General features: G+C 47.5%; 1 protein-coding gene across 4 annotated transcripts in view; it reads right to left on the bottom strand.

The window, feature by feature from the left end:
* EVPL (envoplakin) overlaps positions 1-21,994 on the bottom strand; it is a 36,540-nt gene extending 14,546 nt beyond the window's left edge. For 2 of the 4 annotated variants that reach the window (XM_006018290.3, XM_014517251.2), the window contains exons 1-13: positions 21,820-21,994; positions 16,049-16,133; positions 15,699-15,907; positions 9,310-9,409; positions 8,823-8,977; positions 7,941-8,064; positions 7,319-7,444; positions 5,826-5,864; positions 4,909-5,070; positions 4,335-4,442; positions 3,200-3,295; positions 2,105-2,230; positions 1,065-1,211 (exon numbers count right to left, since the gene is read on the bottom strand). In XM_006018290.3, the coding sequence (XP_006018352.1) occupies positions 1,065-1,211; positions 2,105-2,230; positions 3,200-3,295; positions 4,335-4,442; positions 4,909-5,070; positions 5,826-5,864; positions 7,319-7,444; positions 7,941-8,064; positions 8,823-8,977; positions 9,310-9,409; positions 15,699-15,757 (1,242 nt within the window). In that variant the 5' untranslated portion in view covers positions 15,758-15,907; positions 16,049-16,133; positions 21,820-21,994. Of the gene's footprint in view, positions 1-1,064; positions 1,212-1,844; positions 1,984-2,104; positions 2,231-3,199; positions 3,296-4,334; positions 4,443-4,908; positions 5,071-5,825; positions 5,865-5,978; positions 6,736-7,318; positions 7,445-7,940; positions 8,065-8,822; positions 8,978-9,309; positions 9,410-15,698; positions 15,908-16,048; positions 16,134-21,819 lie in introns of those variants that run through there. The other 2 variants (XM_025197464.1, XM_014517252.2) reach the window with 2 other exon arrangements.
* Between the last annotated feature and the right edge of the window lie 2,203 nt (positions 21,995-24,197).

Consider the following 24,197-nt stretch of genomic DNA (forward strand, 5'->3'; position numbering starts at 1 on the left):
GGCCCCCCCACATGGTGGGGGGCAGTGGGGATCATGCCCCCGCCTGACAGCACCTGGCAAGTCAGGGCTTTCTTTTAAACAACCAGGAGCTGGGGCAGCCATGTGGGGGCTGGGGGAGCGGGCAGGGGGCGCTCAGGCGATGGGGCCTGGCAGGGGTCCCCCCATGGTCCCCTCCCCCACCCCCTACTTACCAGCATGGAGTCCGGGTCCAGCTCCCTGCTGCAGCCAGCAGGGACTGCCCGAATCACCAAAGCTCTCCAAATCTTTTCTGAATCAATTCAGAGAGCTTCGAATTGATTTGGACCTTTTCATTGGTCCCCTGATTTGCTTCGGATTCGGAAATTCGGAAACCGAATTGGGCCGAATCTCCTCCGAATTGAATCGGCACCCGAAGCTTCGCACAGCCCTACTCCTTGAAACGGACCTTTTGTCCTTGGTATGGAAAAAAACTGATTAAACACCAGGCACCATCCTGCTGGGTCTGCCGAGAGGATGCAGCGTGAAACTGCCTTGTGCCACCAGAAGTGGCTACACTGCCTCCACCTGGCGAGACAGCAATGGGTCAACGCTGAGCTGGAATCAGCACAGCCATATTCACTAGAGCTACTTAGTCTGCCCACAGTGCCACACTATAGCAGCTATGCTAACCAGAACCTGAAGTGGGACAAACTCCTTCTGGCTCTCAAGGTCTGTAGAGCATACAGATCCGTGTTCTCGATTTATTCCCTGAACGTTGGTTGCTGGATCCTTTGAACAGGATCCTTCCACTCATGGAAGGACCATTACCCTCTGGAGCAAGAGGAGGGAACAGCAAATGAAGCCACTGAAGGACACAAGAATGAACCATGACAGAAACTGTAATAAGCCTTCTCAATTGCTTTAATGGACTAACACCATGGTGGGCATGTTTAGATTTAACACATGAACATCTTGCACTACTGGAGACAAACTAAGGGGAAAGTTCCTTTGTGCCCTAATGCCCTAGCGAGGGGCTCATTGAAAATCCATAAGTGACCAGCCCTGGGGGGTGCTTTCCTCTCTACCTGGTAATACCATCATCTTACCTCACAGGCAACCCAGTCACAGAGGGTGTCCAAAGCAAGGGGTTGGGTGGGGTGGGACCGGCGCATTTTCAGAGGGCTGATCTCTTTGCTCCTCCTCTTCAGCTCAGTGATGCTTTTCTCTGCTTGTTTCACAGTCTTCTCCTCATTCTAAGTCAAGGGGAGAGGCAGAGATTTATGCCAGGATCATGCTTGGGTGAAGAGAAACAGGATGGCAGCAGGAGTTCTACTATGGCCCAGATAGGGTGGGTGCACCACAGTATAAGCCCAGGCATTTTCCAATACCCCAGTAGCTTCAGTTCGGAGCTGCGTCAGGGCACTCACCATGACAAAGCTACATATAGGGAGGTTGCTTGCATGAATGACAGCTCAGGCCTCCCCATCCATAGAGACTGAAAGAACCTCCCAGCTCACCACTTGGTCTCCTGGAAACCTTTGTGGAGATGTGCACAAGCCCTCGCAGGACAGGACAGTGCAGCAGCTTGGAGGAAAGTGTGGAATGAAACCACCATTCAGAATAAATGTCTAATTTCTGACCCAATAATAAAGTCCCCTGGTTTTGACCTTCCGCAAAAAAACATAGACGGTTCTAAATCAGATCTGAACTGGGCATGGCCGCTGCGGTCACTTGGTGCACAGATGGTATTAGGAGTTCTGCAGAATGTGACTGTGGCAATCCCCATCAAACTGTGGACCACATAACACTGCCCACTATACAAATTGGATGGTGACATCACAGAGATACATTCCCTTTTGTCAAGAGCATTAGACTGGTTAACTAACCTTAAACTGGGCTGATCATTGTTGCTCCAAGTCAGCCATATGAAAGAGGAAGAAGACTGAGGGCAGCATGTGGCCCTAGGTATATAACATGTTTATACAAAGCCATGACAATCTGTTCCTGGTTAGGAGGCAGGGTGGGTTTGCACCCAATTTTTATCTGGTAGTAATACAAGAAAGGTACAGAGGTGTCTAGTCTATGCCCGAGACATGTGATGCTGTGAAGTCTTATTAACATCCATAAAGCCATCAGCGCTCCTCACCTCCAGTTGACACAGCAAGTCAGACACCATCCCCGGACTCTCCTTGTTGAAATTGCTGTATTTTGTATCCAGGTTAGACTTCAATGTCTTCAGTGACTGGCCTACTGCATCAGCATCATCCTGGAACTGAAGACAAGCCAAAGAACAGTCAGAAGATGCTGAGTGACCATGAAAGATGGACATGGACACTTCCATACTCATTCACTCATTCCAGCTAAACCCTACTGCCAGCCCCCAAAACTGAGCTTAGCCATGGCTCCATTTATCCCGGTGCATCTCAATGAGGGTGCCAGGGCACCCCAGGGTGCCTTGAAATCCTTTCGTGGGTGCCCTAGGGTGCCTCACAATGTTAACACTGTTAGGTGTATAAAATATGATTCATAAGATAAACAGACATTTCAAATAAGAAGCCATGGTGTTAAAGACAATGTATCATGTTGTAGTCTTTCCGAGTTCTTTGCAACAGAAAATCTACTTTGTCATTTTTCTGTAGCCAAGAAACAAGCGAAAACTAAGAGCTGGCATTTTCCGAGGGGTGCCTTGATTCTAAAAAGGTTGAGAACCGCTGATTTAGCCTAATAATTACAGCCAAATAGCTTTGATTATCAGCTACTCCAACCAACCAGCCCTGACCAACTGTTCTGCTTCTCCAAGCCAATACACCCAATTAATTTCAATTAACTAATAATGACTTACTTATTACTGCTCTAAGTCTAATTAGCCTCTCCCCATCATAGAAATATCAGCCCTATATTTGAGCAATCTTCTGCTCAATCTCATAAGCCACCACCTAGTAAGCCTAATTGACACTCATTAGCTACCTGCAATCAAGCCTCCATCAACTGTGAAGGCTCCTCCTCTGTTTTCTGAAGCCAGTTCCAAGCTGGGTACAGATCCATAGCAGATACTAGCTGACTATTGATGAGATGTATCATTTTAAGGGCTGTTCCCAAATTGACTCAGACCAGATGGAAGCAAGAACTCCCTATACTTTCTCATTTTCAAGAAGATCCCCGAGTTTAGTCCTGGAAGACTGGCACACTCATTCCTACCCAAACTCCCTGCTAGAAGGCAGGGCACCCTCTTTCTCCATACCTTCTTATAGTTCTCCACACTCTTCAGGTGACTTTCTTGGCAGATGCACAGGTTGAGTAAATTCTGCCACTCAGTCTTTAAGGCTTCCTGGTGAGTCTGCAGGGAGATGGAAGCAGATCTTACTTGCGTCTTTTCAGCATACCTTCTGGATCCAAGTGAGCACAGCAGCAGGCAGCAATCACTGCTGAGCTCTGGCAGATAATTGGGAAAGACTATTCCTGGCCATATCATGCCTCTGGCACTTACAAAATAAGGCCCCATTTTTAAAAAGGACCTCAACTCTAAAGCCAGTACAATCGATGCCTATTAAAAGCAACCTGTCAATGCCCTGGTGCCATGCATCTCATAGGTAGCTGTTGCTCTTATGGAGAACATCATCTGAACACATAATAGGGAAAATGTTTCCAGGGGAAATGTTTCTGGTAAGCAGCTGTTGCTGTAAAACTACAGTCAATGCCCAGTTGCATGTACAGTAAATGCAAGTGTGTTATTGTACCTGCAGCAAGGGATGTTGCTGCTTACAAAGTAAAAAAGAAAAATCTGACTCTGAAAATGAAAGCCTTGAGTTTGAGGGCACTGCTTCTTCCAGAACTGGCCAATTTCCTTCAGCATCTTCCCCCCTGGGATTTCCAAAGGGGTATGAGCATCACTTTCAGATCCCTGTGGTTTGGGACAAGCTATTAGTGCTTTCCTTCCTTGGAGGAGATGCATTGACAGCAACTGCTCAGTGACATGCAAGGGAGGAAATGGGATTTCCCTGGGGATATCAATACAGCAGCTGTGGAGGTACGCATGACTCCACTCTAATCAATTTATCATCTCTTTATTTATAGATTACAGTAAACATTTCATTTCAGATAAAAGAGAACATTTCACATTGATCCAAAATGATTTTTGGTCATTGTTTTTAGTTTTGCAAAAAACAGGAAAACTTTTCAGTTTTGGTTTGACCTGCACCAGCTTTTCCCCCCCAAGTTTTTGGTTCAGTCATCAAACTGAACCGTCATTTAGTTCTCACATCAAAGGACTCCTATGATGTCTATGTATTCATCCCTCTCCTTGTGGCATCTCGTGTTCTGGAATCTAGAGACCAGGTTGGCATGGACTGGGTAGACAGGATACCAGCCTCCCCTACCTGTATAGGATCAACCGCTGGGTGATTCAGTTCAATCATCCTGTCTCCATCATCCTGGAGCTGGTTCACAAACTCCTCCTGGTTGAGCAGCTCATTAGACTTGAAGTCCTGCAAGAGAAGGGAAAGAATTCAAAGGGTTGGGGAGCAATCACTCTCCTGGGTGCCTGAGTTAGCATGACAGAGAAAAGGTATCCACGTTGCAAAATATTGGTGACATTTTCCTCATGTGAAAGTATAGTCACATACAGAGAAAAAGAAGAATGAACAAAGATTAAATGCTATAAGGGGAGCATAAACCTGGCCACACACGGTGCTGGGACAGAGCTTATGTACCTTCCCCCAAGCAGCAACTGCCATTTATTTCCAGGTTTCATGTTCCTTGGTCTTCTAGTTGGGTTATTAGCTAATTATCTGGTTCACTGTGCCAGGGCTATAGAGCTCAGCTATAAAAGAGTATCTTCCCCCTCCCTCCCCCAAACAATGATGTTTTGCCAAATTCCAGTCTTGGCAACTAGCAGCAATTAAGAGATTCCCTGTCCCACTCCCTGGCATGCCAGACTGCTCTGCAGCTCACCTCATACTCCCGGTGCACGCTCTGGGGATCAGCCATTTGGTCACTCCAGTCCTGCTTCAAAATTTTGTTCTGCTGATCTGCGAGGTACCCTAGCTCCTTGGTGCAGCACTGGAGGTGGTGATATAAGCTTCCCAGGCTCTGCCCTCGCCAGATGGAGGTTTTCTGTCCATACATGTTGAAGATAGAAGGTATAAATGTCTCGACCAAGAAGAACCCACCAGCTCTCCCTTGGTGGCTGTTTGTCCATTAATGAGTTCCCCCCAGAGGCTTGTTAAGGGTGGTTGTTATGACTTGTTCTTACATTAGGTAACTTTTTGCTCCCTTTACCCTCGTTCCTCACAAACAGGACAATTTTGTCAAACCGGACTATCAAGTGCAGGTTGATGCCTCAGGGAAGATTGTGAAATAGCCACAACTCCAAGAAAGATTTCCTCTACTTGCCCTTTCTCAATTCTGATTATTGGAAGAACTGCATGGAATCAAGACCTTCCTTAGGCTTAAGCCTCAGAATTTGGATCTGGATTTTGAATGCCCCCATGTTTAGTTAAAGGCAAATTCCAGTCATACTGATGAGCCTCTGCTTTTTGGCAACATTGTCATCTCCAAAATGATAACTTGTGGTGTCATAAGCAGAGAATAATAGGTCCAGTCCTCATCTCATTCACACTTGTGTAGCAACTTTGAATCCAGTGAATCTGGATTAAGGTGAAGGGAGAATCAGGCCCTGTGACTTCAAAGTGCTACAGGTAAATGGCATCTTCCCCATGCTTTCCTCTATCCCACATCCATGAGAGATGGATCACCCCATGCACTAACCATCCCACTTGGATTACCCAGGAAACCTGTCTACCAGCGTCCCCACTAATCCTCTAGGACTGACATACTGCAAACTTGATTACGTTCAGAGAGTCTCTTACCAGCAAATCCTTGTACTGACTCTTCAAATCGTCTGAGCCCTGTTATTGTCCAAGCCAGCCAAAGAAAGAAAGATGGGCAATCAGTAAAAAGTGCCGTTTTGATAAACATGGACATTACCATTCACAGAAAGAGCTTCACAAACAGATCAGGACCTGTCACGCAGAGACTGGCTTCCTTGCTGCTAGAAGCTTCCTTCTAGATTTCCTGGTGCAGCAGTTTCAGTCCTAGCATCAGCTGTGCTACCTGATGCTGCTAAATGCAGAATGAACCCAGGTGCCACATGAAACAGCCCACTCCCACCTGCCAGCCTTTGGCACCAATTAGACATTCACAATTAGCACATCTACAACACTATGTAGACATTAATTAAATCCTGTCTCAGTAGCATGCTGTTAGGAGTACTTACTAATGGAGAAGCTGAGTATGGAGAGAAGTGACTTGCCCAAAGTCTCACAGTGAGACAATGGCAGAGCTGGCATGAATGTGTGCCCCAAAAAATAGACCACACCCCACTCAAAATGTGATAACACTGCTCATCTCCACAACACCCAGAGTCGGAATACAGTTATCAGGCATCATTGTTTTCATGGGGATCTTTGGTCATGTAGCTTTGCTGTCTTGTGACCAGTGGCACCATCTCATGCCAAACCGCGGTGTACTGTAAAACTCACTACAGAGCAGAAGGATAAAGGAGGGCTGGAAAGAAGCTTGAATGTTTTGAATGCCAACAAACAATGCTTCAAAGTCTACCCAGGTACTATAAAAAACAGAGATCCTTCTAAACATGGTGGCCACAGGGCAACTGGCAATGTACCATATTTTAATACAGAGGCAGGCAATTATTTTGGACGGAGGGCCACTTTCTGAGTTTTGGCAAGCCATTGAGGGCCGCAAAACAGGCAGCCAGGGGCAGATAAATATTAATTTTCTAAATTTTTTAGGGGCCCCGCGGGCTGGATAGAATGGCCTGACGGGCCACATCCGGCCTGCGGGCCACATTTTGCCCACCCCTGTTTTAATACAATCCTCTCTAGATTCTTGCCAAGGACTTCTGGAAGATCCTGGGCCTTTGAGAATCCATCCAAAGTTTGTGCTGGGCCCAGGGCGTAGCTTTGGGAGTCAAGTTGGAGCTAAATGCCTGTTCACCTAGCATGCCATGATTAATAGCACAGTTGAAATATGTTATAGTCCTGAGAAGCAAGAAGAGAGCTGTGTTAACCTGGTGCAGAATCATAAATGACACAAGTGTTGACAGTGAGGGGGCACAACTCCACACTGCCGCCCCCACTGCTGTTGGTCCCTGGCTCCAGTTGGGCTGCAGAAATTGGGGGGGAAGGCATATGCCATGTGTCACCTATGTGCAGAATGAAGGTGAACATGATGGCAGAAACCACAGATTGCCTACAGGATCCACAGCAGAAAAGAGCCTAAAGCATGCGGAGCTGTGAGAAAAGATCACAGGAAAGGGGTGAGAGATGGCAGGGTACCTTACCGGTGTATGGAGATTCTTGATCTGGAGGCCATAAGCTTCTATCTCTTTCTGAAGGATGTTGTGCTCTGCTATCTGTTTCTCCAGCTCCGACACAGTGGGTCCATACTGACCTGAGTTGACTTGCTTCTGCATACAAACAAAGCACGTAATGAGCTACAGTGATGTGTTTTTCTCTAGGTGACATAGCTGCCCTCTCCCAAATTTATTTCTGCCACAGGCTGGTCTAAAATACATTACTTTAAATAGAAACTTTCCAACACACCTTGGTGTCAGGACCTGGAAACCATTTGATACCACTGATTTCCCCATTAAGAGGGAAGACAACAGATGGACTCTTTCTAAGCATGCATGGTTACTTTTAATCCTTTCAACTGTTGTATATTCAAATGCACAGAGGGGATATGCAAGCCCTTGATAGCCCAACCATAAGAGTGGGGCTGGTTCTACCAGATTATGGATCTGAATTGAAAACATTTGTGCTCTACCCAGTTAATGGGGCTTGGCAGTGCTGAAAGGTGAAAGCTCCAAGGGACAATCAGATTTTCAAGTTAATTTAATCCTAGTCCTGGCATATGTCTCTGCTGAGGTCAATAGCAAAAGCCATTAGAAATGCTGCTTTTACCAGCTTCTGGTCTAGAATCTTGGCCCAGTCCACCTTGGGGCTCACTTCTGGCGCATTAAACTTCTCGTAGAGATCTCGATATTTGGCACACTGATGCGTCACCCGGTCATGAAGCTGCTTGATGCTGCCAAAGAGGGAAGAGATGCATATCTCATGGTCTATTCAGCACGGCAAACAAAACAGAACAGATGGTGAAACTCAGACTGCAGAAAAGACATGGGGAGTGCTGTGGACTCAGGAAACCCCTTCCCGAGAACCCACTATGCTATGCCCTCTCTTCTTGACTCCTAACACTTTTGTGGCACATAGTACATACATGCCATGGCGTTCTCTCCCAAGCACACCCCATCCATATCCTGGCCCCCCCGCCCATGGGTATGCTCCATACCAAGAACATGGAAATCTGAAAACACATCTATGAGGACACTCAAACCCTGGATCTCCAGCAAACTTGATCACAGCTGTTGGGAAACAGCCCAAAACAGCCTCACTAGCATATTTCTGGATGTGGATTCCTGTCTGTGGGTGTACAAAGCATGGACAGGCCATGCGGATACCCATCCTGGCCATCACACAAGACTAGGGCAAGACTAGGGCATCACATAAGCCCTCTGGAGCAGGGACATCTTTTTACTCTGTATTAGTATAGCACCTAGCAAAAGGGGGTTCGTGGACTATGACTAGACCTGGCAACTCCTATGGTGTTACAGGTGTTACAGGTGCCAGTTGTCAGAGCTGGGATCCCGGCCAGAGTCTCTCAGCTATGAGTCCTTCAAAACCCCGTTCATCTCAGCCTGATGTTCACTCAGCTCATTCTTGTGGGAGAAGCCAAGGAGCCTTTTCTCTCCCCGGCGCTGCTGCCCCCTCCACACACACACTCACTCTTTCTCAATTTCATTGGCCTGGGGGTGTTTCAGCCGCGTTGCTTTGTCCACGTCCAGGAAGAGGTCCTTGAGCAACGTCTCTGCCTCTTTCAGACTTCTTGCATTCGCTTGCTGGAAGGCGAGCGGCTTGTTCTGCTGGTGGTTATTTATGTCCTGTAACCCACAAAAGCCATTGGGGATTTGTTTTAATTTGAGAGACCCGCTTCCATGCAGAGCTACACGTCACTGGTTTTCACAGTGATGCTGTGGAGGCCTCTATGTTCCTCTCCACTGTAAGGGATGCAGGCTCAAGACCTTCACAAAACCTATGCCTGGATGCTATGGCTAAGTTTCAATGCAGATTCCCCCCTCACTATCACTGGTGCTGAATGTTCAGCATCTCACTGGCTCCCTTTATAAGGCCAAATGCTGAAGTCCTTACCCGCCCTGACCCCATCTATGGGTCATGCACATGTGGCTGCTCCCTCCTCTCAAACACCATGTACCTGCTTGAGCCTTGAATCTGTTTCCAGGATGTCCTTCTCCACCTGGTCAGCATTGGCCTGCATGCGGGAGATGAGCATGGCCAGCTCACTGGCTGAGGACCTGAGGGAGGGGAAAGTAGAAACAATCTGGGGAAAGAAATCAAGATGCCTTCTCCACAGGCAGGACTCATGCGCTATGGAGAGCCCTTCTACATCACCAGGCTGCGGCTGGTTCTTCTGGCCCTCTACCCTCTAATTCTCTCAGGCTCCAGCACAATTGAGTCTATGCAGCTACAAAAGTCAGTGGTCCAGAAAGCCCCCCCTTTTGTCCAGCATTTTCCATGAGCCTTCTCCTGCTCAGTTTTCCCTCCTCTGCTGGATCTCTCCTGCTAGGACATGACACACAGGGAAAGAGACTGAGATACTGGGAGTCAGAGAGAGCACAAGACCCATGCAAACTCATAATGCCAGCTAAGCTACTGCCGCTATATGGAGCCAAGGGCCCTAATTCACCACTGCCTCACTCCAACCATCTGCTGAGGGACTGCTGTAGTTTTCAACACACTTCTGCTGGGGTGAAATTGGACTCTGCAGTGGTGGATGAGATCCACTGTGGTCATAACTAGACGTTCCTGCCATAGCCCCTTTGTACGAAGTACCTTCTGCACTCCATGGGCAGGAGTGAGTCCCTAACATCAGATTTGAAGGTACCATTTCAACGGGCCCTTATTGCCCAAGGGGGGATGCTGTGATTCCTGGCCAGATTGTCACTGTACAATTCCCTACCAAGATCCAGGATGGTACCATCCAGACAGAACTAGTCCCAAGATTTCCCCTGCCCTGAGCAAGCCAGCAAATGCCTGCCTTCTCCGCTCTGCAACCATCCACATCCACAATTGCTGAATGATTTGCTGCCCTGCCAGTGAGCACCTATTTTACCTCCAGGGTAGAGCTGATGCCTGGAGCTGCACTGCGAACCCACAGATGTGCACTTATAGAGCCGTACACCATTTGTGCCATAGGCATGCAAATACAAGGCTTAATCAGGGATGTTCAAGGTCACACAGCTGCATGCAGAACTACTGGACACATCTGGGGCCAAGTTCAGCAAAGATGTAAATGGCAGGGCCAATTATACATCCCCTCTGAAATGAATTGCTTCATGCAGCTGTGACCTGGCACCCAGCAAGCGCTGGAAGCAGACACAGCTCTCCTGCTGAGGAAGTGGAAGAGTTGGCATAGGCAGAACAGCAGCTTGCAGGAGAGGGCAAGTGGAATGAAGAGGTTGCTGCTTCCAGGCTGGATTGTGCAATCTGCTCAAAACTGGCTGGGAGGGAGCTGCTGTCCCCTCTGGGGCATTCCCCGGGGAGTTATTACACCCCTAGGGTTTCCTACAGCTCCACTGCTTGGATAATCACTGACCAGCTTTGACCCAACCTGTCAGACACCCCACCCCTGAATCTGGCTCAGAGACTTTCACAGGAATGATATCTACTTACACCAGGGCTCTGTTTGACCCAAAGGTGACACAAAGCATAGAGCTGTAGAGATATTCAGATACTCACACACGCATACAGGCACTTAGGACACATCCTTAAAGTTGAACACTGCACAAATATACAGTGCTTCCAGAAACATACACGGCGTCAGTCTCAGACATGTCCTTATGAGGATCTGTATAACCAACACATACTCTAACATATCTTAGGGACCCCCCCCCACACACACATCACACATATATAACGACAGATCTGCACCCCCAATGAAAGAGGTTGCAAACAAACTTTTAAAAAGGCTCAACAAACTTTAAAAACAGATTCTTCTTTAAAGGAAAAAACCATGGAAAGCCATGGCTTTTCTCTTGCAGGCTGGCAGAACTCCAGCTTGCAAGGGGCTGCTTGGGTGCCCCTCTTTGCCCCCCACACTGTGGGGCTGGGACTGACCATTGATGTTTACAAATGGGTCCTGGTACAAAAAAGGTTGAGAACCACTGATCTAGCTCAGTCCCATGCAATTGCTATGTGGATAACGCCACACCATGGCACATTCATAAGATCGACAATATGTTCCTATTTTAATATATGATAATATATACATAGTATTAAAATAATACATAATTATCTTAACACTTTATATATATCCTTTCCTTCACGTTTCCCTATCCTCTGTATTCTAATTACTTTATTCCTTTCTATTTAATACCTCTGCTCTCTGCAAGCCCATTCATAGCATCTGATAAAATAGTGTTGCCTACAAAAGCTCATGCCTCTCTGAATGCATTAGTCTTCAGCGTGCCTCCCTGCCCTGCCTTCTGTCATTATATGCACAGCGCTGCACACATGCAACTGTGCACATTTGTATGCCTGCAGTGACAAGTTCAGCAGATGTGTATGTGCCAACGTCAATTAGGTGTCAACTGACGAGTCAACATAAAGTATTGCAAGAAGCAGTGACTGGCTGTGTACATGTCTCTATTTGTACAGGTCATACCTACACAGAGTATAAATGTGCAGCCTGTCTGTAGTAGTGAGGTTCATGGGATGCACTACTGAACCAGGGGAGAAGCTGTAGAAGGTGCAGCCATGAGCTGGCCCCCTGGGTAGGAGGCTGGATGGTGGGGTCTAAGGACTTCAGAGCAGCACTCAGCTAGGAGCCTGTCCGGGGCTGGTCAGTGCATGGATCAGACCGGAAGCAAGAACACTGGTTTTTCATTTCAGTCTCAGTTACACAATCCCCCCGCTCCACACTGACACCCCTGGCAGCTCCTCAGCCCTGGAATGAGGAGGAGCTGATAGCAAATACTTGTGCACCACCCAAAATTCCTGCCGTGGCTCCCTGCTCAGGGAGGGGAGCGTGAGTCACCGCCCTGTGTCTGCCCTGGCGTGCCGAGACAACGCCGTGAATAAGCTCTCTTATTCCAAGATCTGCTTTTACCTTTCTGAGCTAGCTGATATGGGCTGGGCAGAATCAACATTGTTCTGCTCTCAGCAACACACCTCTGACATGGGCCTGAACTAGGATTGCACAGGTGACTATCCTTCAACTTGCGGACAGCCCAAATGGAGTTGAGTTTGTATTTGTCTCCTATATTATCCATATAACAGACCAGATCAACATCCAGACCTGAACAGCCCCTAAAATTGGGAAGTGGCCACCTGGATCTGAATGCTGAAGGTTGGGCAAATCTCTAATGAAAACCAATGTCCTCATGGACTGTGAGGTCTTGCGTTCCCTTCCTAACTGGTTTCTGAGTAGGCAGGAGTCACTAGGATGATTTGCTTTCGATGTTCATGAAGAGTTACCTCCAGGAAAATCAGAGAGGAGAAATCAAAAACACCCTCCTTCCACAGGCAGATCCTACAGCCAGACTAACAGAAATTAGAGACTGAAGGGTCCTACATGTCTCTCTACTTTATCTCACCCAAATACCAGATCCCTATGACATCTTTGGGATTGCTTTGTTCCAATCTTGGGTATAATGTCCCAAAGCTGTGATGCTTTCAGCCTCTCAGTGTGTGAGCTGGCTTTTAAGGTGCTTGGGGTTCAACCTCAACTCATGCCAGGTCTGGACAGACCTTCACAGGTGATGGGGTTTGAGATGAGGAATCTGGTAGTTGTTGGCAGGCAGGTTTTCCCATCAGACAAAGCAAGACTTGGAGGGCAGATGAAGGTCCCCGAAGGACTGTTCAGATCAGACGAGACCTGAGAGGACCTTTCCACATCAGCCCACTATCCACTGACAGGGTCTTTAGGAGGAAGAGTCTTTGGGAAAAATCAGGTAGCAGGACCTGGTTGTTGGAAAGGGACTATCAAACTTAGCAAGGGTCAGAATGATCCAGACCCTAGGAAAGATGGGGCTTGAAATGGGTTGCACTGAGTGGTACCAGCCCTCTGACATAGGATGCATTGGTGAGAGACACGCATTGATGTGACAGCAATGGGGACCCCAAAAAGGGAAACTGAAACAATGGGTAGGGGCCTGATATCTAAGAATATACCCCACCTCCTCACAACCAGCCTTTGGGGAAACCATGCCATAATCTATCGTGTGTTGTACTATGCTACAGCATACTTCTGTGGTGACAAGACCCTTCAGACAGCCAGGTATTATGCTGCCCCAGAGTTCGGCCCCATTAGAAATCCATGTGGGTCTCTGTTCTTCCTCATTTCACTATCCTCCTGGTTCTGCTAAACCTAAGGATGCCAAGTGAAGTCTTGCCACCTTCCAGTGGAGTTTACCGTTTAAAATGCAGCTGAGTCAGGGGGAGTCAAGGATTCCTGTGTTTACGAATCAAAGCACTGCCTTTCTGAAGCCCGGGAAGAGATGACTCGCATGGACTGGTGAACTGACCAGGACAGGAGCCACGAGCCTAAGTCCAGTCTTGACCAAATCGTTCAACCTAGGAACCTCAAAACGGCCAAATTGTTTCCTCACCTATACCCAAGGGATAATACTGAGCAGCCTCACTAGTGGATGCCAAGTTAAAGTCTGTAATGTGCTTTGAAGGTGCCAGGCAGGCATTGTTATACTTAAATAGGCTGGTGCCCCCAATATCTCCACCCTTCACCTTCTGAGCCCAAATTAGGACTCTGTCCTGAGAAGTGCTCAAGCCCTTTGCACTCCACTCAACACAAGGGCCAGGCCTGAGACTATAAAAGTCCTTGGTGTAACTCCAGTTTCTTCAGCACTGTTGCATTTGGGATGAGTTTGGCCCAGTATTATTTACACAGGGCAACACAGACTCCCAAAGCACCATGTTGATGTAGGTTTGGAAAAGCTTTACACAGGAGAAACCCCCCAGCTGGTGGGCATCTCTGTGGCTTAAACCAGATGTCTGAGGTTTCAGTGCATTTTGCTTTGGTTGATACAGATGAGGCCAAATAGCTTAATGTGCATGTGAAAGAGACTGTAGAAGTGTAGGCAGAAATTTTCAAGCATGGGTGCCTCTGGGTAGATTTCTACTCAAGTGAAAGCAGGCCAAGCTTCAGAAAGACTGAGGCTTTGCTGTCTCCACTGGCTTCATTGTGAAGCGCCTCAGGGAATCAGGCCATTGATCCAGGTGCCTGACCACAGAGTCAAGTGCCCACAAGGGACATGCAAGTTTGGCTTTAAGCAAGAGATGGTCACTTAATTTGGTTACAGGAGGTTTGGGGTTCATCTTCACTGACCAGCCAATCTGGATACAACCAAGTCTAAAGGCTGCAAGTGTGTAGATGGCAGGACCTGAGACCAGCTGTACCACTGCAGGGCAGGTTTCCCGAGTGGGCACCTTCGCAGGCGGATGCAAACTGTAGCAGTAACTATATACGTTATAACCTGTGCATCCCTGAACTATTTCTATATTTATAGCTCTCTTCAAATGACCTCTTTTGGGGATTTTCTCCCCTACAACCAGGCCAGGAGCAATGTTTGTAACCAGGCTCAACTGCTGGGATACCGAGCAAACATGACAGAGCTGAAGGAAGATAGAAAATAACCTTGAGCAGTGTGCTGCAGGGAAAATGTCATCTTTAGAGGCTTTTCCTCTCACAGGTGCACAGAGAAGTTCTCTCTGTCAGGAGCCCTCCAGCTAAAAGCAATGTAAAGTGTCTCTTCCCCCAGACTCGCATCACCCTCAAAGGAGAATTTGGTGAAACCTCTCCACAGAGTGAGACTTAGCATTGCTGCAAACCCTCTGGGACCTAAGCCACATACAGCCCTAAGAGGGGCAACCTTTGCAGTCCCAATGTATAGATTCATAAGAGAAAGGAAGCAAGGACCAGCCTGCAGCCAGGATGAATGATACCAACAATTGTACCCTCCAGAGCTCCATCCATCTCCTGTTTTGTTCACCCGAGAGCAGGGGATCTCTGAGCTTAGTGCCAACCAGGCCCTGGGCTTTGTTTCCCTTCTTGAAGGCTTGAACATTTCCCTCCAGGTCTCTCATCTCACAAGACAGAATCACCCCATTGCCATTCACCTATTTAGAAGTACAGTCCTGGGCCCCTGAATCTGCTACATTAAGGGTATTCTCCAACCAACAGCCCAGAAAAACTTTCATTTATTGTTGCTTCCACGATCCAAGAACGTTTTCTGAACCAGCCAGAGCCAGACAGTGCCTCTGGTATCACACCCTTCTTTCTGAACTCATTTCTGGACTGTCCGTTCCACTTTGCACATCAATGAAATACCTTGTTTGTCCCTAGTGCCTTACAAGCTAGCCGCTGTATATGACCCCAACTGCCCCTGGAGGGGAGTTCAACCCCCAGCCCATTCCCAATTCTCTGTGGAACTGCTTCCAAAGGACTCAACAGAAACACCTTCCCTCTGTAGCTCTATTCTGCACATCCCCCTGTAGCCAGAGAAGACCCTTTCCCTCAGTCTCCTCTAAGTGATCCAACCCCAGATTCACCTGCGGAGTTGCACTTACTTGGTTGGCTTGATCGGAGAGCCTTTACTGGGGGAGACTTTGCCTGCTGCCTTGAACATCTCGGCAGGCTTCTAGCTCCTCTTGGTGTCCAGAAAGCCGTTCAGGGTGTTTGCCGCTCTGCTCCTGTCGGTCGAGATGGAATGACAGGACGCGGGCTAGGCAGATCTGCTGTGTATTAAGGAGCAGTTTCTGGGTGGCTCCTCCCCACGCTACAGGTGATCAAAAGCAGAGATGGAGGCTTATATTAAAAATGACTTGAAAAACCAGTTAGTGGAAAGAGTAGAGCCCCGAGGGAGAGCGGGAATCCCCGCCCTGCCTTCGGAAGAATGTTTCTACACACTTGCACTCACCCTCCGGCAGTCAGACGTGGCTGCAGTCAGACTAATTTCTCTCGGGTGGAGGGAGAGGAACTGCCTTGTCCAGAGCTAAAAATGCCTAAAAGATGAGTTCCAGAAAGTCCAGTGCAGTTAGCCAAAAATATGTGTTTGAAGCCTCTAATTAGCTTCCCTGCCCATGAATAGCACCAGCCATCTGACATATGAAAGGAAAAGCAGCTCCCCAGTTATACAGCTATGAGAATGGCTCTAAAATGTGCTAGGGAAACAGTTTGGGTGGAAACTGCTCGTTTGCAGATGTCTCATGGAAATGAGTTGTGCATGTTGACCTCTAGGCAAGTCACAGGCAGAGTCTGATGGAAACCTGCCTTGTTTCCTACCAGGCTGTGGGGCATGAAGGTGTCCAGGGCACCAGGGCAGCCCCATCATATGTCCTGCCTAGGGGCTGGGAGCCCGGGCTTCCACGGATGATGGATCCACAACAGCTCTTCTATGAAAGAAACCCCATTGCAGCTGGAAGCCAGAAAGTACTTGGAGTCCTGGATTTAGCAACAAAAGAGCCAGGAAGTCCTGAGAAGGCTTTCATAGATTTCATAGACATTAGGACTAGAAGGGACCTCGGAAGATCATCGAGTCCAGCCCCCTGCCCAAAGGGCAGGAAGTCAACATGGGCTTCTGGGACAGTCCCTGCATGTGAACAGTCTCTGGGCTGGTGACCCTCAAGGTTTCCAGACTCTCAGAGCAGCTGGCTCTCAGTGTTGCTCGACTCCTCCTGAGCTGTGAAATTCAGCCCAGCTCCAGCAGCATTGGGGGTGGCAGCCCCAGAGCAGCTGGCATAGCAGTAATGCGCCAAAACCCACCCCTTGTGAGCCCCAGGAACTAATGACTAGAATTGATTGTCCTGACAGTGTCCAAATGAACTAAATTTCAAAACAAGTTTCCCACTCATCAGAAATCCAGAGTCTTGCCTAACTTCATCTACAGTAACTCTGGTTCCTTTCTGTAGCTTTAGCATAAGGAAAAGGAAGCATGAGGTCTGGGTGCTGTTGCTCCTCTCTCTGTCCCAAGCTCACTTGCATAGGCAATAGCCTCCGTGCCTCGTTTTAAGAGTGGGTGGAAAAAGATGGAGATGGAAGGGTCCTCCAGCAATCTTTCTTGTCAGGAAGAGAGGAGAGAAGTAGGAAAAAAAAAATACGTACGGGACCAAGTTTCTTCTGAAGAAGCCATTAGTCCAGGGGCGGGCAATTATTTTGGGCGGAGGGCTGCTTACTGAGTTTTTGCAAGCCATCAAGGGCTGCATGACAGGCAGCCAGGGGCAGATAAATATTAACTTTCTAAATTTTTTAGGGGCCCCGTGGGCTGGATAGAATGGCCTTGTGGGCTGCATCTGGTCCGCGGGCCGCATTTTGCCCGCCCCTGGATTAGTCACTATCTTTATGCACACTACAAAATCCTACGTTAGCATCTCAGCCTTGGATCCTTTGCACCATTGCTTGAGAATGAGCTCTTGCTCATCAGGTCATCTACTTCCAAACCCTACTTTGCATAAGGCTCACTGAGTCATCAGGGAACAGGTATCCCCTAAATATAGGATTGGCGGTGACCTGAACTCACAGGAGTGTCGAGAAACTGAAGTCGGTGTCTTCAAAGTACTGTAAGCTGAACAGAAGGATCATGATCCTAGCACGGGTCCCACAGCCATGTTTAAGGCAATGTTTAAATATGGCTCCTGTTAAAGCAGCTAATGACATAGCTTAGGTGGGTGCAGGGGTTTAATCTGCTTACAAAGCGTTTCCTGAGACACGGGCACTCGCATAAGGAAGTTATAAAGGGGATGAGCAGCAGCCTTGGTTTACTCGGGAGAGAAATTTGGTCTTGCTGAAGTCAATGGACATTTTGCCATTGCTGGGGCCAGGGCCTCACCCATCAGAGCAGAGGGGCCAGTGAAAATTGTTCTTGGTATTGCAGCCCATATCTGAGCACTGCGGTCTTGTTCATTGAGTCTCCAATCCAACGTTTCTATATGTTCTGTTCCCAATAGTCTGCATAGGCCACTGCTTCTGGTGTTGGTGCTGTCAGATCTTGTGGAGTGCACTGTAGTGCTACAGGGCATCTCCAGAGATGATCCGTGGTTTCTTTCTCCTGACAAACACATTGGTCGGCTGCATAGAGGCCCCATGATTTCATGAGAAAGTTGCATCTTCTGAGACCCACTCTGTCTGTTCAGGCTCCACCAGGTATGCCATTTGTAACTGAAGCCCGATGGCAACTCTTCACTGGGGGTAATGCCTCACTGGCTCCCTTCAACAGCTTCGTCACCTAGTTTCTTCTATTCTTTTTGCCAGAGGGTAGTTGTGGCTGATTCTGGTGATGTGGTCAACGGTGTGGGAGAGAACAAAAAGCTATTTCTCATTGAGAGACAACGGTGCACGGGTCAATGACCCTGCACACACCAGCACTGCAGAGAGACATGGAGACTCTCTGCTCCTTGATGGGCTCTGTACAGTAGGGCAGAAGGTCTCAATTGATTATGATTTACATTACAGTAGCACTGAAAGGCCCCAATGCAGGGTGGAGGTGCTGTACAAACATTAAAAGACTGTTCTGAAGTGACCACGTCACTTGGAAACTGAAGGAATCTAAAAAATCCCTTAAAGGGAGAGATTCAGGAGTGTTTGGGGCCTGATCTCCCCAACCTGAACTTTGTGCAGACATTGATGGTTTCAAAATATAACTGGTTCCCTTGCAGCCTTGCTTTACATCTCTCCCTGCTCCCCCCCAGGTATTGTCATCATATTGGACAGGTGCTGTCCTTTACAACAAGCCAGGGGAGAATGAGGCCCCTAGAGATTTAAGGAGCAAAACTAGGAAGGGATAAATAAGTCACAGCTGAAATACCTGAAGTTGTACGGGCATGTACAGGATGGAAATGAGTCACAGAAAGGTGCCAGGCAGCTGTATATGCCAGTGGTTCTCAACCTTTCTAGACTTGAGTCCCCCTCAATAGGCCCGAGGCCCCCTCAGAAAATTCCAGCTCTTAGTTTTCATGCATTTGTTGACTACAGAAAAGCAACAGAGCAATTCTTCTGTTGCCAAGAACTCAAAGACCACAACAGGATCCAAATGTTTTTAACGCTACGGATTTGTATTTGAAATCTCTGGACTCATCTTGTAAAGCGTGTGCATACACCTACCAGTACTAACTTTGCGTAGCAACCCATGGTACCCCTCAAAGGATCTCAAGGCACCTCAGGGTGCCATGACACCCTGGTTGAGAATCGCTGGTATATGCATATACACACAGCAGCTTCCCTTCCAGAATACAAGCATCTCTAATCCATCAATCCATCAATCACTTGTCATTTTGACAAGCAGTACTGGGCTTTAACTCATTAATACGTGTCTATGCTTCTCCACCTCTCAGCGACCAAAACACCTTTGCAGCTTTCTCTGCCACTGGATGCAAACTGGAGGTTGATCAATCTTTTCAAGAAAGGCTATTGAAAAGGAGACTATTCCTGAAAGCATCTTTTCACTTCAGCAGCAGGAAGCATCTGAGAGAGAGAGTGCACAGGAAGGGAGAAAAAAAGAGCACACGGCTGATCTCGGCATGGATTAAAAAAAAATGCAAGCATCTCAATCAAGCAGTATTTGCCAGAACATGACACTGATGGAACAGCACAGCAAACATAGGGCTTTTGTGAGTTCGGTGGGTGGATACTGCATTTATTTGCAGCGGCAAGGAGGGGGACCTGGCAACACGCGGCATGTCAGCGTCTTTCAGCCATGTGGTTACAATCCAGATATTGATGCAGCAATCAAAACTGCATCCCTGCCCTCTGTGAATTCTGACACCATGCTCAGTATTGATAGAGGCCTCAGATCCTGCGTGAATAGCTACTGAATGTGTATGTGGGAAGAGGCCAAGAAAGCAAATACAGGCTAAAAGAGTGGTTCCCAAAATGTACGGGCCAACAGATCAGTATCATGCCCCAATATGCCTCATAGATCACCACGAGCCCTTATTGGTCATTAAAATCTCAATGAAAAGGGGAAAGATACTCAGTGTGATCCACCAGCTACCAGCTGTGGTGGTATGGACTATCAGTGATTCATGGATCACAGTTTGGGAACTCCTGGGCTAGAAGATTGGGGTGTTTGGACCTCACCATAACAAAGATATTAAAGAAAACCTGCTCATTCCAGGATAATATTTTGTTGTCTCTACCAAGGATCTCTAAGCACTTTGTCTGACAACAACCCAGGAGGTCTGCGTTTTTACCCCCATTCTCTGCTGGGAAAACTGAAGGTTAAGCAGTACTGTTGTGCATTGGAAAACCCAATTCTTTCATCAGCTGAGGCCTTGGGATGGTGCAGCTTGCTCCCCTGCTCTCCTGGGCCAGGCCAGAGGAGGGAAAAAGGAGACATGCCTCCTCCACTTCACTTGGGTGATTTGTACTACTAGGAGCACATGGAAGGATGGGTCTCTAGTGGTTCCCAGACCTTGAGTGCAGCACACATGCTGAACAGCAAAGTTCTTTGCCATCTGACCACCTGTATCTTCCAAGTAAATCCGAAAAGGAACTAGGGTCATTTAGTCCCTTAAAACCTGATTTTTCCACCATTGTTCACAGTGAATACCCATCAGTGGAAACTACTTGAAAAATTTGATGCTGCTCATCCTGAACAAGGGGTGGTAGAATTAAGCCCTGGACATCTTCCCCACACTGAATTTGTGCCAAAACTAGGACTAAAACTCAAGACCCCTTCTCCTCTTATTCAGCTTTTAGTCACAAACCCACATTCACTCACTGTATGGTCCCTCTAGTCTTACTTAGCTTCTGGTGCTAGATAAATACCTCTTCTCTCTGGCTAGCATCCTACATTAACAGATTCAGAGAAGAAACGGTCATCAGTCTTCCTTGCTGGTCTTCCTTGACTTTGGCCATCTAATGGTCATTGCAGAGTTCCTCTGTGAAATCTGATTGGGACTTGGGGTTCTCAGTAAAGCTGTGGCTAAAACAGGTCCTCATGAAAAAGGAAGGGCTGAGAGTAGCAGGATGGACCATGGATATTGAAAATGGAGACCAAGCAAGCTTTCCTTCTACATTACTGTGGTAAAGGCCCTCAGAATCCTTTCCTGGAAGATGTTCTTCTATCCCAGCTGTAGGCCTGTTTGGACAGGGGCTGCCAAGAACCATGGTGTTTTTGTAACATAGCGTTAGGCCTTCTACTGACTAGGAATTACTACAGTATAAACCTCTACCAGTAGAGGATGGGACACCATTCTGTTAGGGTCTATGCCCACACAAAGAAGGGGATGTGCCTCAAGCTGGATCATCTATAGTGGAACAACTTTGCTTTTAATAGGGACCCAACTGGACCTTGTACCCACTTTGCCAAAGGCCAAGTGCTCTTCCCCACTGCAGCGCGGCGGGAATGGTCTCTCACTAAGCAAGGAACCAGCCGCACAGCTGACTGCTCTGCTTGGTTAACTGCAGGGAGACAGGAGACAATGCGTCTCACACTGATGGTTTTAAGTCATGCTGACAGAACCGTATGTGCATAGGATGCCTTGGAGCCATAATCACAGCAGTACATTCTGGGACACCAATCCTGTCATGGGATCGTTTCCAAAGCGTGTGGCTGTGAGCTGTGGGTGGAGTCAGAAAACTGGCTGAACTGGGGCACAATGAGCAAAGACTGTCGTAGACTGCAGTGGTTCAGCCAGACCCAGTCTTAGCCAGCTTATTCTAAGGGTGGCAAAACAATCCTCATTAACTGACCCAGGCCATGGCTGTATGTGGGTGCAAGGCACGGGGCAGGCATTGTAAGACTCAGCAGTTCCATCTCCAATAGCTTCCTCTACTCCATTTCCCATTACAGAGACAGGGCCACAGAGATGCTCTCAGATCACCTGGAAAGTAGGGGTGTTTGACAGCAGGCAGTCACAGCAGGTTGCAGTCAGACACTGTCAGGAAAGTTCGAAAACAAATTAGGAAGCTGGGGAATCTTATATAAGCATGACAGCCACGGCCATGGGTTGATCTAGGTTTGACAAGGAGGGGCAGGGTGCACATCATCACGTATAATACAATACATTTTTCTCCAGTTAAATTGAAGCTAGAAGCTTTACTAATATGCTAGGGGGGCTAGCACTATATTATTCAGTTTAAGATCAAAGCAAAAACCAAAAAATATAATGATTGGAAAGTGCACTAATTTGCTATATAATATATTACGTTTAAAAAAAAAATACAACTAAGCAAACAATAATCAAAAGATATTGTGGCATTAGTCCTGTAGTCGTTATAGTCATATGAAGGTCTCATTCAGATTCATAAAACAAAATCTATTCTTCTTCAGTATTTTGACTCCAATACTTCACTACCAGTCATTTCTACTCCTGAGTTCATACTAGTACACCCCATATTAGCACACCCCAGCTAAGGTTTTTAGCTAGAGCTAAAAAGAATCTGCTGGGCTCTGAAAAAGAAGAGAGACACTAGCAGGAATGGCTAACAGACAGCAACATTGCAGAAGAAAGATACTTTGAATAGTGGAACGTCAAGACCATTAAAAAGGAGAGAGGGTCATTAACATCCGTGGAGTGAAGAGAGATTAGCAGGAAGCAGGGAGATGAGAATGAGCCATGAAATCAATCGACTCCCTCAGTGTTGCCTAAACAGAAATGCTGCTGCCCCTCCCAAACAGTTGGTTTTAAAGTTTGGGTGGAGCAGACAGTAAAGCGGGGTACAACTGCATCCCTCCCCACCCCAGATCCACCCCTGGCCACAACCCTAGAGGAGACCAGACTTAGCAAACTCACACCGGTCAGACCCAACACAGTCAACTCTTGGTAGTCTTGGTAGCAGTGTTAAACGTTGCCCAGTATTAGAACTGGGAACATCTTCGTTGGCTGTATCGCAAGTTGTTGGGTGTTCAAACACTCAGAAGCATTCCTGAAATAATCCCATTGCCAGCTCTTTAAGACACAGAACTGATATTTTCCCACCCCCATGCATGGGCAGAGGGATCTGATCTCTGGATTTGCTGGTGTCTTTATTGCAACCTGCAAACAGCAGGAGCCAGGTCTCTTGCAAGGGGCTCTCTCCCTCCTCCACACGCCTGTGACACGGCTGCTGTCACAGTTGAACAGGATGCATATTTCTGCTCCTCTCCTGCCTAAACCTTCCTCTGCCTCTTGAGTCTCCTATCAGATGGCTCCCTGTTCGTCACCCCCAGCATGTTCTGCTCCTGCTGAGTTCAGATTTGAAAGGCTGGTTTGAACAAAGGTGCTCCTTAAAATAGGCCATCAGCTAAAGCTTAATGACCCTCAATGTTATTAGCCCTCTGACAGTTGCCAAGAACTTCTCCCGTCAAGCTGCTGGAATCCTGATGGGGGAGACGGGTGAATTAGGGGGGAAAGGGGGGAATTGGCAACGGGCACAAACAAATGCTACGCTCCACTCCCTGCTGGCTGCTGACTAACTGTTCTTTCTTCAGCCATCAAGGATCCTGGCATTCAAAGGGACTGCATAATCCATTGAAAAGGTAGGGCGGGGGAAGGAGAGGGAACACACTCCATGCCAAAAAGAAACAATGTGAAGTAGCCACACTTGACAGACTGAGACTGCAATGAGTGGGTTTGTGCTGTTAACTATTATAATTTCACGGCAAAGACCAGCTGTTAGATCCTGTGCTTGTACTGATGTCCTTTCCTGCATGTACTTGGCAACATAACGAACCTTTATCCTCTGACCTTGTACAGATGCTATAAGGTAACAGGACCTCAGAAGTCTGAGTCTAATATATGGACAGCCCCTTCTTTGGCAGTCTATAATCCAGTATATGGCAGAAGATGAGGATCTCTCTCTGACTCCAAACACTAACCCGGCCCCAAAAAACATCAGAGTATGATGAGAAGTTCAATGTAACCCAGCTAACAAGATTAAAGCAACTGCAACAAGCTAGTCACTGGGAAAGACAGGTTGGTAAGAACTGACAAAACCGAATGGACCGAAGCTTATTGAGAAACACAGTGGGTTTGGAGGAGGGAACTTGACAAGGCAATGCAGTACGAAGGCTTGGGGATCCTCTCTGCAATGTAAATCAGAGGCAGCAACTCCACTGATATCAGTAGTGTTACACCTGTGAAAACTGA

The sequence above is a fragment of the Alligator sinensis genome, unplaced genomic scaffold (assembly GCF_000455745.1).
Source record: "Alligator sinensis unplaced genomic scaffold, ASM45574v1 scaffold400_1, whole genome shotgun sequence".
NCBI lineage: Eukaryota > Metazoa > Chordata > Crocodylia > Alligatoridae > Alligator > Alligator sinensis.